The following is a 16,885-nucleotide window of genomic DNA, read 5'->3' on the forward strand; positions in this document are numbered from 1 at the left end:
AAAACGCAAAACATCACATTTAACAAGAGACATTTCTATTTCTGAAAACAAGGTGGATGCTATCCTACCTCATTCGCAATTGCACCATTGTCTACACCCTTTGCCAGGGCCACATTTCCCATTCTAACAAGCAGGGTCTATAAAATAACCAAAAATAAGCCCTGCATTAGCTAGAGATGGGTTCACAATATGAGGTTTTAACCTTTTTAAGAGATATGTCAGTCATGGCTGCCTGTCAGTCTCATCCAAACCCCGTGACAGCTGTGGAGATGTGCTTAGGGATTCTGTAAGCATGCTCGTCTCCCAATCAAAGGACCCTTTCAGGAGTGAAGAAGTGACTCTGTGCAATCAATACCACCCAGCTTTAGCGTTCACTTTTATTACAAACAAAAGGAGTAATCGTCTTTCTTTTTATGTGAAAATAAATGCATGTTTAAAGGAGAGTGTTGAACCCATCGTGTACTGTGTGTTTGTAAAGGTTTTCCTCACATATGAACCATTGTGTTTTTCCCAGATGGCAATAAGTAAGGGATAATTTAATGGCAGCTGTGGTGATCAGGACCGAAGTGAAGTTATTTGAAATATTTTATTTGCTAATTTTAAACGAATGCAGAGCTTTCGAGAGGAAAACCTGTTTATTTTCGGTTTTAAGATAAGACAAGACATTCAAATGTCACAAACACACTATTTTGTTTAATCATATGTAAATATCACATCATATGTGTTTTTAAAAGACATTTATATTTAATTTTGTGTAATTTTAAACTGTACCTGAAAAAATTTATTTGCAGCATGTTATTAGTTTTGACCGGTTGGTATCTGGGAATTTCAAAGCTGCAATTGTCATGACTGGCCAATCAGATTCCAGCATTGAATTTTATTACATCCAAGCTGTGTAATAAAATTAAATAATGGACATTTCTGTCTAGGTCTACTAACGTATTATAGGCTACGTTTACACGACAACTATGTAGTAAAAAACTTTCATGTAGGGTATTGCCTAAAATGATTCATAAATGGATCTGTAAAAATGGCCAAAAACTCTGTATTGTGCGTACCAGGCCAGTAGTTTAGTGGCAAATACAAACAATAAAGACAGCCAAAGGATCGCACAGTTATGCTCGAGCAGGTTGGTTTATTACTACCAGTGACTCTAGACTATAAAGCAACATATGTATTTTTATTTTGTTCAAGAAGCGATAATAAACATCCTGTAGGCCACCATGGTTGTTATGATTTTGAAGTATTTGCTGTAGACTGAACATTTAAAGGGACACTCCACTTTTTTTGAAAATATGCTCATTTCCCAGCTCCCCCAGTGTCAAACATTCGATTTTTACCGTTTTGGAATCCATTTAGCTGATCTCTGGGTCTGGCGCTAGCACTTTAAGCATAGCTTAGCACAATCCATTGAATCTGATCAGACCATTAGCATCGCACAAAAAATAACCAAAGAGTTTCGATATTTTTACTATTTAAAACTAGACTCTTAAGTAGTTACATCGTGTACTAAGACAGATGGAAAATTAAAAGTTGCGATTTTCTAGGCAGATATGGGTAGGGCTAAACTCTAAAACTGGCGTAATAATCAAGGACTTTGCTGATGTAACATTGCTGCAGCAGGCGTAGTGATATTACTCACGGCCCGAAAATAGTCCCCTGCTATTGAAAGTAACCAAGGGGACTATTTTCGGGCAGTGCGTAATATCACTACGTCTGCTGTAGCCATGTTACATCAACAAAGTCCTTGATTATTACGCCAGTTTGAGAGCTTTTAATTTTCTGTTGGTCTTAGTACACAATGTAACTACAGAAGAGTCAAGTTTTAAATAGGAAAAAATATCTAAATTCTTTGGTTATTTTTTTGTGGAATGCTAATTGTCTAATGGATTAAATGGATTGTGCTAAGCTATGCTAAAAGTGCAAGTGCCAGACCTGGAGATCGGCTGAATGGAATCCAAAACGGTAGGAATCAAATGTTTAACTCTAGGGGAGCTGGAAAATGAGCAATTAAATAAAGTGGAATGTCCCTTTAATTTGCATGCACATGATGTCATCATTTTTACAGATACGCAGTTTGGTTGTTTACACAGAAAAGATTACACCGTTGTTTTCAAAAACTCGCAGATTGAATCCCATTTTTAAAACGTTGCTTTTTCTGGACCCTAAATGTACAGCCAAAAAATCTCATTTAAAAAAAAGAGAACCTAGCTGATAAGTAAAAGAAATATACATGAGAACTCTCATTTATAATCAAAGAGCTATGAAAGAGCAGCACACTATACTATACAAGTAATTGAAATGTTAAGTAACCAGAATAATTTTTTTTATAATATTGTTACAGTTTAATTGCATTTTTAGTCTCTCAAAAACAAATCCAACATAAATAGGTGCATAGCTAGATCTGTCTGCTTGAGCTGGATCTCATTCTCTTCCAGGTTTGTGGTCATATTCCCAGACCGGGTCTGTACTATAAGATAGAATTCATGTTGCATAGCTGTGCCATGGTTCTGTCATTCACTCCCAGAGCATACTTACTGAATTATCCAAATGGATACTGTTTGTATCCTGGATGCTGGTTGGTTAATACAGCACTGCAGCTCTGCTATGAAACAGTATATGGTATAAAAACAGCTAGCTGCTGTAATAAAATATGTGTATGTACACGATTCTGTAGGAACTCTTTCATAAATACAGTAAGGTGTTATAATATATTGTGGATCTAGCTGTTTGGACATGGTGTGAATTTTAAAAATGTATTCTGCTTGCAAGATACTACAGTATATGAATATGCTACAGAGGTGTCTGATTTGTTAAGCATGTAAACTCATGCTTTGTAGGAGTAGTCCTTATTTAGATCTCATTTTTGCTTGAATAAAACACAGCAGCTTGAAATTTCACATTGCAGGTGTGACTTTAATTCATTTTAAGGATTAAATATGAAAGTGTTCCTGTAAAACTAATCACATACTTTATTTTACACCTATTTATGGCATGACTTTAAAAACTTGTTAGATTAAATTAGGAACTTTTTTGAGATAAATTTTCACTAATTGCGACCATGCCTGTGAAAACCCAACTAAAGTGTTTTTTTTGTGATTTACTGTTTTTTACATAATGTAAAGAACATTCTGTGAAAATATAACCTTGATATCTTTAATACTGACTGAGTAAAGCCCGATATACACTGTGCGATTTTAAATAGTCCTTTAGGATTGTTGCTTGCCACACTGTGCGATCAATATCGTAGTTAAGTCCATGTCACAATGTATGATCTCAGTCGTCAATGTCAGTCTGTAAGAGTTTAAAGACTTTTAAAAATCTGACGCACACAAACAAACGCGCCTGTAGTTTAACGGCATTGATCGGAGACAGCTGGGCGAACACACGCTGAAGCAAGGCTAGCAAACCGAAACAAAACGTAGCGTTCATTTTAATCATGACTTGTCTCGAGCATAAAAAAAGAAAAACGAAGGAGACGAGTACCTGGCATTTGTATTTCCAGCGCGTATGTCCACCTGGCTCTTTTCAACATTTGTCTGCGTTGGTTTGTTGTTGTCGCACTAATTGCGTCATTGGGTTCTGTGCTTCTATTGGTTCTTGCTCTGCCGGTTGTCGTAGAGAGATATCACAGGATTGTGTCTCAAAATTTCTGACACTGACAGAATTTTGTCGGAGGATAATTTTGATTGCAGTGGTCATTAATCGTCTGTCTGTGAACATGTCAAACTAGCGATCAAAGACGGCAAATTTTAGCCTAGGATTCCAGGAATCTTTTAGGAATCTCACAGTGTGCACCGGGCTTAAGATCATACCAAAGAATCAAATCTTAGTGAAATCAAAGGTTAAAATCAAACTTTGATGCTTCTCCTCTCATTAGATTATAAGACATAGCTTGGATTTCACAGACATGGTCACAATTGGTCAGAGAAAGACAAGGTCACTGTTTGTAGTTATTCAAATAAACCAAATGCATCCAGTATTTTACTTTAACAATCATCAAGTAAAACGAATCGATGCAAAATAAAGGGTCTGCCCACATTTCTTCAGCGACTCTCAAAATAAAAGCTATGCAACTCCTCTGAAACTCTGTAGGAAATAGGCATTTTAGAAAACGTAATAACAACTAGATTGTTCTCCTTTTGCCCATGTAGCTGCTTGCCTGAATCTGCCTGTCTCACATTCAGCTTTAGGATTTCATCTGTACCGTCATAAAAAAACTGAATACAGGATTCACATCTCAGCCTGCTACAGATTGCTTTTCCTCCAGGATATATCTGATATTAAAGCTAGAGTCTGAAGGATTGGCGTTATTCACAGTATGACCGATAATATTTTAGCGGTGTCAGGTTAGTGTCTACTCACAGTAAGCGAGCATTTCCACCCATTGTTTTCAGATTTTTGGGGTTGAACGCTCCTCTGCACACATCTCCATTCGATTTAGCCATGATTTGATTTGCAGGCAAGAATTTTAGACATTTAGTCCTGACTGAATCTTTAAGTTTGCATTGCATTGCATCAACTTTGTTACAGCCAATTTACAAATTATATCTCCACATCTTTCTGAAAGTAAGCTACAAGAACTTTATTTCCAGTACAGGCTGCATATCGTCTGTAAAGCAGTTTGATACCTTACATCTCTATGTTGTCCTTAAAGGATCACTGCTGAAGCAGGAGAAAGAAAGGAATTAAAGCGTAAATGTAAATGATTTTGTGCGCACACAAAAGTTTTTACATTTCATATTTCGTGCAGAGCTTCTAGGTGGTCTCCGCACACCAGGATGGAACAACTGGCACTTGAAAGGCCACCCGCCGTGCATTTGATACAGTCACGGCCAAAATTCTTCCTGTTAATGGAAACGTTTTGATCTGACGGAAATGTTAATCATGTACAAAAGTGGTCCATTCACTGAAATGTCATTGCCACCCTCTTCATTGCCTTCCTATAATTAAGAACATGTTATGGACTTCGTCTTTGCCTTTCTATTTGGAACATTGCGAGCGCTTTTGATAGTTATGATTTTTGAAGATTATGATGTTTCATTAGTTGGACCCCCTGAGTAGCTGGCAACAGCATGCTCTTTATGAATGATACTTTTTACTTAATTCCTCCATATCCTTGACTTGAACAAAGAACATGCATGGAAAATACATCATTTAAACTCCAGTCAGGTTCCTAACGACGTTCCGACAGGTGGGCGACTCTGCATTATAAAATCGCAGTCTTGCTTTACACAGTGCAATTAAAATGTATAAAATGTTTCTAATGGTATACATTACATCTGTCAGATTTAATATAAAATGTAATATAATCATTAATCAAATTGTAGGCCTATGCAACAGCATGGAAAGTTGTGTGAAAAAGTGTTGCCCCCTCCAGTTTTCTTATGTTATTGTATATTTGTCACACTTTAATGTTTCAGATCATCAAACAAATTGAAATATATTAGTCAAAGATAACACAACTGAACCCAACATGCAGTTTTTAAATACATGTTTTTATTATTAAGGGAAAACAAATGCAACACACATGGCCCTGTGTGAAAAAGTGTTTGCCCCTCCTGTTAAAACTTCAGTTCAGTGAGTTCAGTTTCTCTAGCCCCACCCAGGGCTGATTACTGCCACACCTGTTCGCAGTCAAGAAATCACTTAAATAGGACCTGCCTGACAAAGTGAAGTAGACCAAAAGATCCTCAAAAGTTAGCCATCATGTCGCGATCCAAAGAAATTCAGGAACAAATAACAAAAAAAGTAATTGAGATTTATCAGTCTGGCGAAGATTATAAGGCCATTTCTAAAGCTTTGGGACTTCAGCGAACCACAATGAGAGCCGTTATCCACAAATGGCGAAAACATGGAACAGTGGAAAACTTTCCCAGGAGTGGCCGGTCGAAAAAAATTACCCCAAGAGCGCAGCGACGACTCATCCAAGAGGTCACAAAAGACCCCACAACACCATCCAAAGAACGGCAGGCCTCACTTTCCTTAGTTAAGGTCAATGTTCATGACTTCACCGTAAGAAAGAGACTGGCCAAAAGTGGCCTGCATGGCAGAGTTCCAATACGAAAACCACTGCTGAGCAAAAACAACATAAAGGCTCAATTCAGTTTTGCCAGAAAACATCTTGTTGATGCCCAAGACTTTTGGGAAATACTCTGTGGACTGACGAGACAAAAGTTGAACTTTTTCAAAAACAAAATGAGGGCTTTGGAGTGGCCTAAGTCCTGACCTCAATCTTATTAAGATGCTGTGGCATGACCTTAAAAATGCGGTTCATGCTCAAAAACACTCCAATGTGGCTGAATGACGACAATTTTGCAGAGATGAGTGGGGCCAAAATTCCTCCACAGTGCTGTAACAGACTCATTAAGTTATTGCAAACGCTTGATTGCAGTTGTTGCTGCTAAGGGTGGCCCAACCAGTTATTAGGGGGCAAGCACTTTTTCACACAGGATTTTGTTTTCTCTTATAATAAAACCTTTATTTAAAAACTGCATGTTGTGTTCGATTGTGTTATCTTTGACTAATATTTAAATTTGTTAAATTGGTGATCTGAAACAATAAAGTGTGACAAATATGCAAAAACATAAGAAATCTGGAGAGGGGGTAACACTTTTACACACCACTGTAGGTAAGTTGTCTTTATTTAATATACATTTAAAAAACAAATATACCATACAGTAAAAGCTTACGTGAGATCTAAGTATTCATATCGTTTCAACACATGCTGCTACACATACAATAATATATGATATTTAATATTAGATGAATACGTATGGCTTTGGACCAATATGCTCTATGGACCTATAATCATAAGTGAAATTTACTGTATTTGTTTTGGCATTCAACCTGTCAGGATCCTGCCACATCCTTGTTTGTATTTAGATCTAGTCAGCATGACAGGGTTCTGACAGTACAATGTTTTATGTGGGAGATGCGTGGTTTTAGTATTGGTTTATTCTGACCACGCATTTCCCGGGTTTTGTCACTTTTCCCCCGATCCCTTACTCATGATTCTTTTCAGGTGTGTGTAATTTAGTTTTCCCCATTTAAAGTCCTTGGGTGCGTTCCACTCCAGTTTTAGACACACACTCGTGAACTTCCCTAAGCACTTCCCCTCGGGGGAATCCCTGTCGCCATTTTGAAGTGCGTTCCACTTCGTCAAGTGGACGAGGGAAGTTTGTATGGACAGACCCTCGCTCCCTCGATTTTGACCGAGGGAGCGAGTCTGCTTCATATGTACACTTCATGCAGCTTCATATCCCACAATGCAACACGATTGTGACGTCACTTCAGCAACTCGCGCTTTGCACATGGAGGGGGCGGTCTCCACTTTCCATGTGATCAAGGGCTTAGGGCGATCCATTTGAACCCACTTCAAGTGTTCTAGCAGTAGTGGGCACTCGTACAACGTAAGCAATGACGTACATCCGAGTGAACGAGACTGAGGGAAGTCAGCGAGGGAAGTTCATAAAAAAACGAACTGGAACGCAGGGCTTGTGTTTGGTGCCTTGTACGGGTTTGTTTGTTCTGTGAGTGCTTTGTTATTAGAAAAGATCTAGTCCAGTTTATGTTTAGTGTTTGATCATTGTGAAGTTTTGTGTAGTTTAGTGTTGATTTAGTGTTTACCCTGTTTTGTTTGCCCCCTCGTGCGTTTTGTTTTCCTGTTTTTCCCCTGTTTTGTCAATAAAGTCTTATGTTGTTCATCTACGTCTGCGCTTGGGTTCATCCTCCTACCAAATCCTAACACAACCTATATGGCGATTATGAGGGAAAAAGTTTAAATAGCGTGTTTAGCATAATAATCACACAAATAAAACTGCACTCCACATTCACATAATGTTCTCTACATCGTCTGTGTTACCTTGATCAAAGGCAAATAATGCATTAAATTAGAGCCCTAGCAATGATTCTGGGAAATGTTGCATTGAGTATATTAGTCACCTTAAGCACACATGAGTTTCTAATTATAAAGGCATCATAAAAGTTCTTCAATTAATGATGTTGGAAGCAAGATCAACATTCATGCAGCTAATACCATTAAATATATTCTTTTAAACATAACTATAAATTCTTTGAAACATGACCTCTAGGTAGGCAATTTTTTCTACTTATGATACTGTGACAGACTTGATTAACAGAACAGAATGATTTTTTGGGTTGTAATTATTCTCTGCCCCAATGCATCATTGACGATATATACTGCACACTTCAAACATACAGGTAGTGAAACCTAGTCATTTTAAATAAGCGGTTGATTTATCGCTAGGATGGTGGAAAAGCTTAACAAATATGACAGTTGTTGGAGGTTTCACTATTATTTAACACAACAATATGGATTATTTAAGCAATATCGCTCGAGTAGGAGTGTGATATAGCTCTATATCATCACGGCTGTGATTAGGCCAGAGGCACGAGGCCGCAGGCCGAGTGCCGGAGGCAATCACAGCTGTGATGATATAGAGCTATATCACACGACTCCGAGAGCGACACTGCTTTTATACAACAGTTCGACGGCACACGTTTGAAAAACGAAAACTAGAAAATAACAACGGAGTTATTTTAAAAGCCTCTTTGTTTGAGAACTACTTCTTCCGCCACGGATTTGAGGGCGGCCAGAATGACAGGTAAAACTTTCGGCTGCTTTGAAGCTCATAACAACTCAATGGACAGAAAAGCCGTTACTTTATATTACCGTTTCTTGGTCACAAAGTGTAGTTTTAAGATTAGTTCAGTCGAGAATGTATATGTATAACATTTAAATCTGCAGTCGATTAGTAAAGATAGCGCCTGTTTGAACGTTTGCTTAGTGAGATTCGGTACGAATGAGAACCAAAGCATGAGCGGACATCAGTGTTCACTCGCCCCGCTGACCACCGCCCTCTCTGGGCTACATTTCTGACAGAGATACCCCGGCTCTCATGTTGGCCTTGTTTGTTTATGATCGTCAAAATGAGATCAAATCAGCAGTATTTGGTGTCATGATCAAACTATTACTTGTTTTTTAATTCATATTTAGTGTCTTTTGTGTTGTTATTGTTTTGGCGCGAGGTAAAAGTTAATAAAACTATTTGTTTAACGTTACTATTGCGTTCTCATTTATTCTTAACGTGATACGAGCACTCGATTATTATTATTAAACTTTGTTCTTGTCAGTACTATATAAAACTGTTTTTTATAAGTGTCAGAGAGATGTTTTTGCATGCTGCTTATAAATATATCAGTGGCGATATCTCATAACATGTTTTAATAGTCAGGTCACGATAAAGTAAATGATCAATGTCCACATTTAAAAGCTGCGGTGCTTACCTGGAGTTCCACGGTGTTTTCGCGTTCTGATAAGAAATATAGCTCCAGAAAAAAACGAGTGTTTATATTCCTCTTTCCAAGTGTTAATCATCCACACGATGTGACAAGACATTACTCCCATTAACTGTAACGTAACATCCAAGAGCGCTGATCTTTGACGAAATAATACTTCTGATTGGGGATTCACAGACTGATTTATGAGCCAACTAATGAGACACACGGAGCGTGATTCAAACAGCGCGTCTGTGTTTTTCCATTCAGAGATGAGCCTGCTTAGGACCTCCATTCACTAGGTGGCGGAATAATACGAAAGGTGAAGAGGTTACAGTGCTGTTATCAGCACAATAGGCCTTTTTCACGGACGTTCGAAATCACATCCGGTTCAAGAATAGTTGTGACGAGCGATTTCCGGCAAAATGGAGTCAGGCGCATTAGCTTTTACAACTTCTTTACAGAACTTACCCAAATTTACATCAGCGGATGTTTTTCGTCTTGTTGACCATCATGCCATTGCTCCGCACTCAAAACTTAACAAAGGATATAAGTTCTTCCACGAAAATTACATCTTTAATTACGAAGGTAAGTGACAAAGCATACATTAGCATGGTATAGCTAACGCGATAGCGTAAATGTTATTGTTTTGCTTAAATTATCTTTATTAAATTGCAGGCTGAAGAGTTGTTTAAAACAGATAAGATTAGCTAGTCAATTGAGAGAGCGTACCATAGTAAATGATGATGTTTAATGTGATATTTCTAATAATATGTTCACTTTTGTCATGCAATGTTCAGTGTCGAGTGTGAAAAACACTGAGATTATCGTGAGGTGTAGGTGTTTTAGGTCGATGAGGAAGCGTGAGGAGCCACACTCACTGCAGGTTACCTTAGAAAATGAAAAACCTGTTTAGAAAACTAATCTCTTACACTAGAAATGAAGACATTCCCTAACACGACTCCGGTTTGCATATTGAAAATAAAAACGTTTACAGTGTAAGGGATAGTTTTAAATAGTTTTTTCATTCTGCGGTTGCAGATTTCTATATTGACGTTCCTTTCCCTTTTATTAAAACTGTTGTTTGATGGTTCTCATCAAGGTTCTGTCTGTAGTATAGGTTAGTACATTAATATATACTGATAATGGCTTTTGTCTTTTACTTTAGATCCGTTTTAAATCTGACACAGTGCCTGTTGAGCTCACAAGTTCGTCTTGCACATGCACTGCAGGGAAAGCACTGTGCAATCATCTTGTAGCTATGTTTTTCCAAACGGCCCACTTTAGCATGATGCAGATGAAGACTGTACCACCAACGATGGCATCCACAAGCATGCTGCAAACATGGCATAGACCAAGGACACAGGTGACATAACGACAAACAAGTTACACACTATTGCAGAGTAATGTAGATAATTGGAAATATGCCGTTTCTATTGTTGTTTTTAGGGGATTGCTGCAGAGACTACGGATCAGTTGGTTGTGAAAAAACCGAAGATCTCTTCCAGAACAGTATGCAAATCTACTCTCTACAGAGCATACACAGGTAATGTTATTAGTACAGATTGAGTAATGTTCATGGAGCTAGTCTTTACTAATTTATGCAAAACTCACTATGCACACATGCATAGCCAAATTTGCATGCATATTAAGAAAAAACAATTGACATGCTCAAAATAAATATATATATAAAATGTAAAAACACAAAACAGTTTACAGAATACAAGTTATGAATGTTTAAAAATGCACTACTTTATCATGTACTCTGAATGTGCAAATCACCATTAGTGCGTGAATCGCCAGGATTTGTGTGTACATGCGAAACTCATGGATTTTACACATTCAAAACTTTTTGGCCAGAAATTGTACATCTGTGAAATTTGTTTGTGAAACATATTTTATGAATATATATTTCATTTTGTGAACATGAATTTCGTTTTTTGTGGATATTTTTTCATGCATCTGAATTTGGCTATGCATGTGTGCAAAGTTTTTTGTGCGTGAATTATTGAGACAAATCTTGCGCCATTGATGTTTGCTCATCTCTAAATAGAAGGAGGAACTGGTGTCACAAATTGGATGTTATATCTTACATAACATAACAAATGTTACGTAACATAACGAATTTAAGACTGCTGTATTGTCAATGCTTTCCTAATATTTCTCATGTTTTTTGTTTTTTTTTAGGTCCCCTCCCTGACCCAGCTGTACTAGCTGTTGGAAGAGCTGTAAAAGGACTCACTCCCCAACCTCTGATTTCCTGTGTTCTAAATGACTTCTCTGAAATGTCCTTAGTGGGCTCCAGATTTGGTCTGGTGCCCCGAGGTTCTGTGCTCTCCTACCAGTGCCCTCCTGTCGTGACCAAAAACAAGGTGAAACACCCAGATGCTCCTTTGTTCCCAAATCTGCCTATTGATGGTGCTACATTTCCAAGGAGTCTGCACTACGTTGCAAGCTGCCACCAGTTCTTCCATTTGGAGAGCCTAAGTGTTACACCGGAGTTGGCAGCTGTAATAGAGAAGCAAACTCAAGACCAATCAGAGTGTCCATTATGGAAAGAAATGCGTAAGCCAAGAGTGACAGCTAGCAGATTTCATGAGGCTTGTCATGTGCGAGGGGAGACATCTGGCCAGGCACTTGCAAGACGGATGCTCAAGGGTACAAAGCAAACTAAGGCAATGAAATCCGGCCTTGACAAGGAACCAGAGGTACTGGAATGTTACTCTGATTTGTTCAATTTTAATGTCTCACCTTGTGGTTTTGTGGTACACCCGGATGCTCCATACCTTGGTGCCAGTCCTGATGCCAAAGTTTATGACCCTAATGCAGATCCCTGTTTCGGTCTTGCAGAGGTGAAATGTCCTGATGTTCATACCGTTTCTGAGGCTAGGCATATTAAGATTGTAAATGGACAGGCGACCCTTAAAAAATCCCACAAATATTACTGGCAGGTTCAAGGTCAACTGGCTATAACTGGACTCAGTTGGTGTGACTTTATAACTTACACTGAAGAGGACATAACAGTCGAAAGAGTGTGGAGGGACAGTGTCATGATCACTGAAATGAGAGAGAACCTGGACCTTTACTATTTTTGTACATACATGGATGAATATCTTAAGGGTGGGCTCTAATTGACTTTATTTGTCTCATGCAATATGTAAATACATAAGTTCAGTTCAGTTCAGTATTTATATAACATTTTAATACTGTAAAAAATGTGAAGCAAGAATTGTTTGTATAGTACTTTTATTTAATGTATTGTTTTAATGATTTCAAGATTTGTATTATATGCTATATATAAAATTGTGTGTGTGTGTGTGTGTGTGTGTGTGTGTGTACACACAACATAAAAAATATACCTGCCATATATTATATACATATTTATGAGTTTGTTACCTTAACATATTTTTTACTGTCAATAAATTTTTTTTGAAAATGCAATTGTTACTGATTTTTAACATTTATACCTAGACTAGTCAACATTTGAAGTGGGTCAAAAAACTGAATTAATCAAAGTTGTCCTAAGACAAGAACGGGTATTGGTTTAAAGACCATTTTATGAAAGGTTTTGATCCACTTCAAATGTTGAGTAGTGTACTATTTGCATATTAAACTGTACAAAGTAGTGAAAAATATAACACAAAACACAAATAAAGATATAATGCATTATATTACATTTAAGCCACACTTTAAAATGAACTGGCTATGATGCACTTGCTGATTTGTGACCTTTAACATCAAGTGGCCACTGAAAATTACTCATCAGGCAGCAGTTAGTCCACAACTGGTTAACTGTTCCAGACATGGTCAAAGGTACAGCGGTGTCCCAGATGTGATACTCTTTCACTCTTCTGATTGCTCTCTCAACTAGAATTCGAAGGCGTGCTATGGCTTGTGTTCTCTCTGCATCTTCTCTGCTGAACTGAGCTGCCATTTTAAAAGGTGGTATGAGAGTTTGGCCCCTCGCTCTGCCAGCATGCTCGTGATGGTAAATCCTTTGTCAGCCATGCAAGCATCCCCTTGCTCCAACAAGTCAAGAATCCCAGACTGTTTTGTCAGCTCTTGATCAGAGATGGAACCTGTGAACAAGCTTGATACAAATGTAACTGCTCCACATGGTGCAATACCAATCAACCCCTTAAAGGTGGTGGTATTTTTGTAGGAAGAAAACACCTCTGACTGGAGTGTGAGTGCAGATGGATTCTGGCACCGTATCTCTGTGCAGTCAATGATGACCCTCACCTCTGGACAAAACTGCCTAAACTTCTCAGGCATTGTGGAATTCACTTCCTGTCTGCTCATCCATATTGGTAGAGATCCAAGGATAAGGTAAAGATAATTAGCCCATGTTATAATGATGCGGCTAACAGTGGAGAGACTAACTTTGAAAATGTCAGCTAACATTTTCTCTTTAAGTCCTGCTGCAACACGACAGCAGTATAAGAAAAACTCATCAATCAGCGGCAAACTGCGGTGATGACTTTCAGGGGCTTCTATTCTAGCTGTCTGTCCCTTCTTCTGGGCCTTAGACCAGAACACCAACATGGAAGCAGAGGGCTCAATCGCTTTCCAGAATGCCTGGAAGACCTCTTCAGATGGAAACCTGGTGTAGAAACGTATGTCTTCATCTGAAGCACAAAATCTCTGGAACTGGGACAGAGAGTGCTCTATTCTCAGCTGCATGACCTCAGTTTCCAGTCTCCTGACTTCAGCTTCCAGTTCATTTATACGTGCAGCTGCTGCATCCTGTGCACCTAGATTCACAAAAAGTAATAGATTAAAACAATGAAAAAATAATTAGTACTTATATAAATTAACAAAAATTAAAAATTTCACCAACTCAGACCACGTGTACATAAAATAACAGCAACAGCATTATCTTAGCAATGCTTATATGACATTCAACTTGGTATGTTTAACGTACATAGAAATGTCAAAGTTGTGTAACATGCTGTGCAGTAATACAACCTGAGATTACCATTAAAACTTTAATGCAAAACTACCCTTTACGAAAATTAACCATGTTTTTTGTGGTAAAAGTATAGTAACCATGTTTATTTGGTGGATTGATTACTATTACAAAAAACATGGTTTTACTACAGTAGACATTTTTGTTGTTGTTGTTTAAACTGTAGTTAAACCATAGTTTAGTTTCCTATGGGTAACTTTAACAGGCTTGTATTAATCTTAATTTTACTCATGCTCATCATTTATCGCAGCACTTAATTTTCTTGAGCGTTAAAGATTGAAAGTGAAACGAAACCTACCTGGAGGAGGAGCGACTGCATAGTCGTGGTCTGATGCACCAGCTGTTACCTCAGGAACCATGTCGCCGTCGTCTTCTTGAGCATCGTCAGAGGAAAGGATGGGACAAGCACAAAGTCCGTGTCGAGCCCTTACTCTTTCGTACACAGACTGTCGTGCTGTTTGTCCCCAGTTGTTCCAAAGAAATCGGGACGGAACTGCTCCCTTTTTTAGACGTTTTCGACCAGTAGCGGAAGTGTAATCGGCGTCAGTGAAGTGCCGGCTACAAACAAACGTACTACCTCTCAGGATAGTAAAAGTCGTAGATTGATCGCGTCGAATAGCATGCACCCACTTATTTCTGTCATAATCAAAGCTGGGGAATGCGTGAAAACTTAAATAGGGCTGTCGCTGCTTATTATTTGAGCAATGGGGGACGCTACAGTGACATCTAGATGTTGCTTCAGCCATTTTTGTTTTGACCGGAAATCGCTCGTCACAACTATTCTTGAACCGGATGTGATTTCGAACGTCCGTGAAAAAATCCTATATCGTATGGCTCTTAGCCAATCAGATTCGAGAACCAGAAAGAACTGTTGTATAAACAGATTTATGGTTATTAAAAAAGCAGTCTTGAATATATTGGCAAAAGAATTTCACTTAAATCCAATCTAAAACAAAAGAAAATCTATAATCCTCCAGCTAGTTTAAACAGCAGTATATTTAAGATTTGCATTTTGAAAGGCCAATTAAATGAGAAATGTGGCTCTTTCGTTGTAATGTTAGATCCTTAATTTTTTCAGGATTTAATAAACACAATCTCATGGCAATTCGTATGCATTTTACGAGGTGGCTATTTTGTATGAATTTGTACGACCACATATGTTTCTTTCTAACTATTTGCTTTTGCCTCTTGGGGTTACGGGCAGGGTTAGGGTTCATACGAATTCATACAAATTAGCCAAACTCGTAAAATACAGTGCATATGAATTCCTGTGAGATCACTGTGGAATTAAACCAACATTTCAAAACCTTAATAAATGAAGTGACCTTTGCTTGTAGTACAGTTTGTGAATGTTTATTGGAATGATGGTTTTGGGAAAAACACTGAATCGCTGAACTATCTTATTAATGGGGAACTTGCAAATATAGCTTGCTAATGCTTTTGGAAAAACATCCCAGATTAGAGCTTCTGATTGAGAAAATGATGTGAACATTTTGTACGCAGCACGCATCAGACGATCAGTAAGTGGACGCGGGCGCGACATGATGTCTAAGACTAGAAAGAATTTCTAATTTTCAAAGAGATTGTGTTTTTGTGGCTAAACAAAGGATCTTGCTTCAACTTTGAATTCACATAAGCTTCTGTTACAGAGCTTCAAAACTCAGTCTCAGTTTGATGCCAGCTGCAAGCAGATGGAGACACAGCTGGCAGCTATTGTCTTTCTACGTGCTATCTCAGTTCCAACCGATGTACACTGCTGGACAACTTCCAGTCCTCAACTCCAATAAGCAGGCAAAAACGTACTTTGGTATGCTCAAGCACTTCACACAGCAGATAGACAAGTGCTATACATAAGGGCAGTAGTCAGCACTTATCCTGAAATTAATTTTAGATTTATTACTCTCTATGCGTTAGCTTTATTACTTTTTAGACAAAATGTTATATTGTATTACTTTTTGTTTTACTTACATTTGGATTAAAGCCTAAGTGTAAATGTAAAAGAATTCATATTTTCTTTTTATTTGTGTTATTGTTAAGGAATATGGTAAATTGCAGGCTAACATATGGACATAAAGTTTTTGGAGACACAAATTATAGAGCTAAAATTGTACTTGTAAATATATATATGTACACAGGAGACAGCCTTTATATTCTCAAACAAGTCACTAATCAAATTTCAACTTAATTTTAAACATAATAACTGTTATCTATAGGTAACGGTATAATCGCTAACATCTGACTCATGGAAATCATCTTTTTTTGATCACAATTAATGTATTAATGACTTAGTACATCCTTTATCCCACTTAGATCATGTATCTCATGTTTAAAGTAAATAATTTGCTTTGGCAGCCTACTTACTGGAGTTTCATAACTACAGAAGAGCTTTCTTCTTTCAACAAACTTGTGAGTGCAGTTGATGTGAGGTAAACGATGAAAGCAGGCCGCAACCACTGTAAGGTGCATTTTTTGCCCCATTTGTATTTGTATGGTTTTACTGCTAACATAATTATGTAAAGTTTATATAATAATATTATTTATAATACACATGGTTTTAAAAATTTTTTGAGGGGGAGAGGTATGGCAACCCTCAGATCACTCTAAAAATCGCTGGGT

At 37.9% G+C, this 16,885-nt stretch overlaps 2 protein-coding genes across 3 annotated transcripts; one reads left to right on the forward strand and one right to left on the reverse strand.

Annotated features, from left to right (window-relative positions):
• The first annotated feature begins 9,647 nt into the window (after positions 1-9,647).
• LOC141369290 (uncharacterized) lies at positions 9,648-12,693 on the forward strand. Of its 2 annotated transcripts, none has more exons than XM_073875162.1 (4): positions 9,648-9,888; positions 10,469-10,666; positions 10,750-10,846; positions 11,488-12,688. In XM_073875162.1, the coding sequence occupies exons 1-4, from the start codon at positions 9,790-9,792 to the stop codon at positions 12,429-12,431; spliced, it is 1,338 nt and encodes a 445-aa protein (XP_073731263.1). In that variant the 5' UTR covers positions 9,648-9,789; the 3' UTR covers positions 12,432-12,688. The 2 variants fall into 2 exon arrangements, with proteins under 2 accessions (XP_073731263.1, XP_073731261.1); XM_073875160.1 differs by lacking the exon at positions 9,648-9,888 and adding an exon at positions 9,901-10,186 and having other exon boundaries at positions 11,488-12,693.
• Positions 12,694-12,951: 258 nt separating this feature from the next.
• LOC141369291 (uncharacterized) lies at positions 12,952-15,077 on the reverse strand. The gene is made up of 2 exons (XM_073875164.1): positions 14,568-15,077; positions 12,952-14,054 (listed from the first exon to the last, which is right to left on the reverse strand). Exons 1-2 carry the CDS (start codon positions 15,013-15,015, stop codon positions 13,186-13,188), a joined length of 1,317 nt encoding a protein of 438 aa, XP_073731265.1. The 5' UTR covers positions 15,016-15,077; the 3' UTR covers positions 12,952-13,185.
• Between the last annotated feature and the right edge of the window lie 1,808 nt (positions 15,078-16,885).

The sequence above is a fragment of the Misgurnus anguillicaudatus genome, chromosome 2 (assembly GCF_027580225.2).
Source record: "Misgurnus anguillicaudatus chromosome 2, ASM2758022v2, whole genome shotgun sequence".
In the NCBI taxonomy this organism is placed as follows: Eukaryota; Metazoa; Chordata; class Actinopteri; order Cypriniformes; family Cobitidae; genus Misgurnus; species Misgurnus anguillicaudatus.

Excerpts from the sequence above, each read along its gene's own strand:
- LOC141369290 (XM_073875160.1), top strand. The coding sequence starts at position 10,073 with ATGTTCACTTTTGTCATGCAATGTTCAGTGTCGAGTGTGAAAAACACT. Across the intron at positions 10,187-10,468 it reads AGGAGCCACACTCACTGCAG|ATCCGTTTTAAATCTGACAC; the intron begins GTTACCTTAGAA and ends CTTTTACTTTAG. Across the intron at positions 10,847-11,487 it reads TCTCTACAGAGCATACACAG|GTCCCCTCCCTGACCCAGCT; the intron begins GTAATGTTATTA and ends GTTTTTTTTTAG.
- LOC141369291 (XM_073875164.1), bottom strand. The coding sequence starts at position 15,015 with ATGGCTGAAGCAACATCTAGATGTCACTGTAGCGTCCCCCATTGCTCA. Across the intron at positions 14,055-14,567 it reads TGCAGTCGCTCCTCCTCCAG|GTGCACAGGATGCAGCAGCT; the intron begins GTAGGTTTCGTT and ends TTGTGAATCTAG.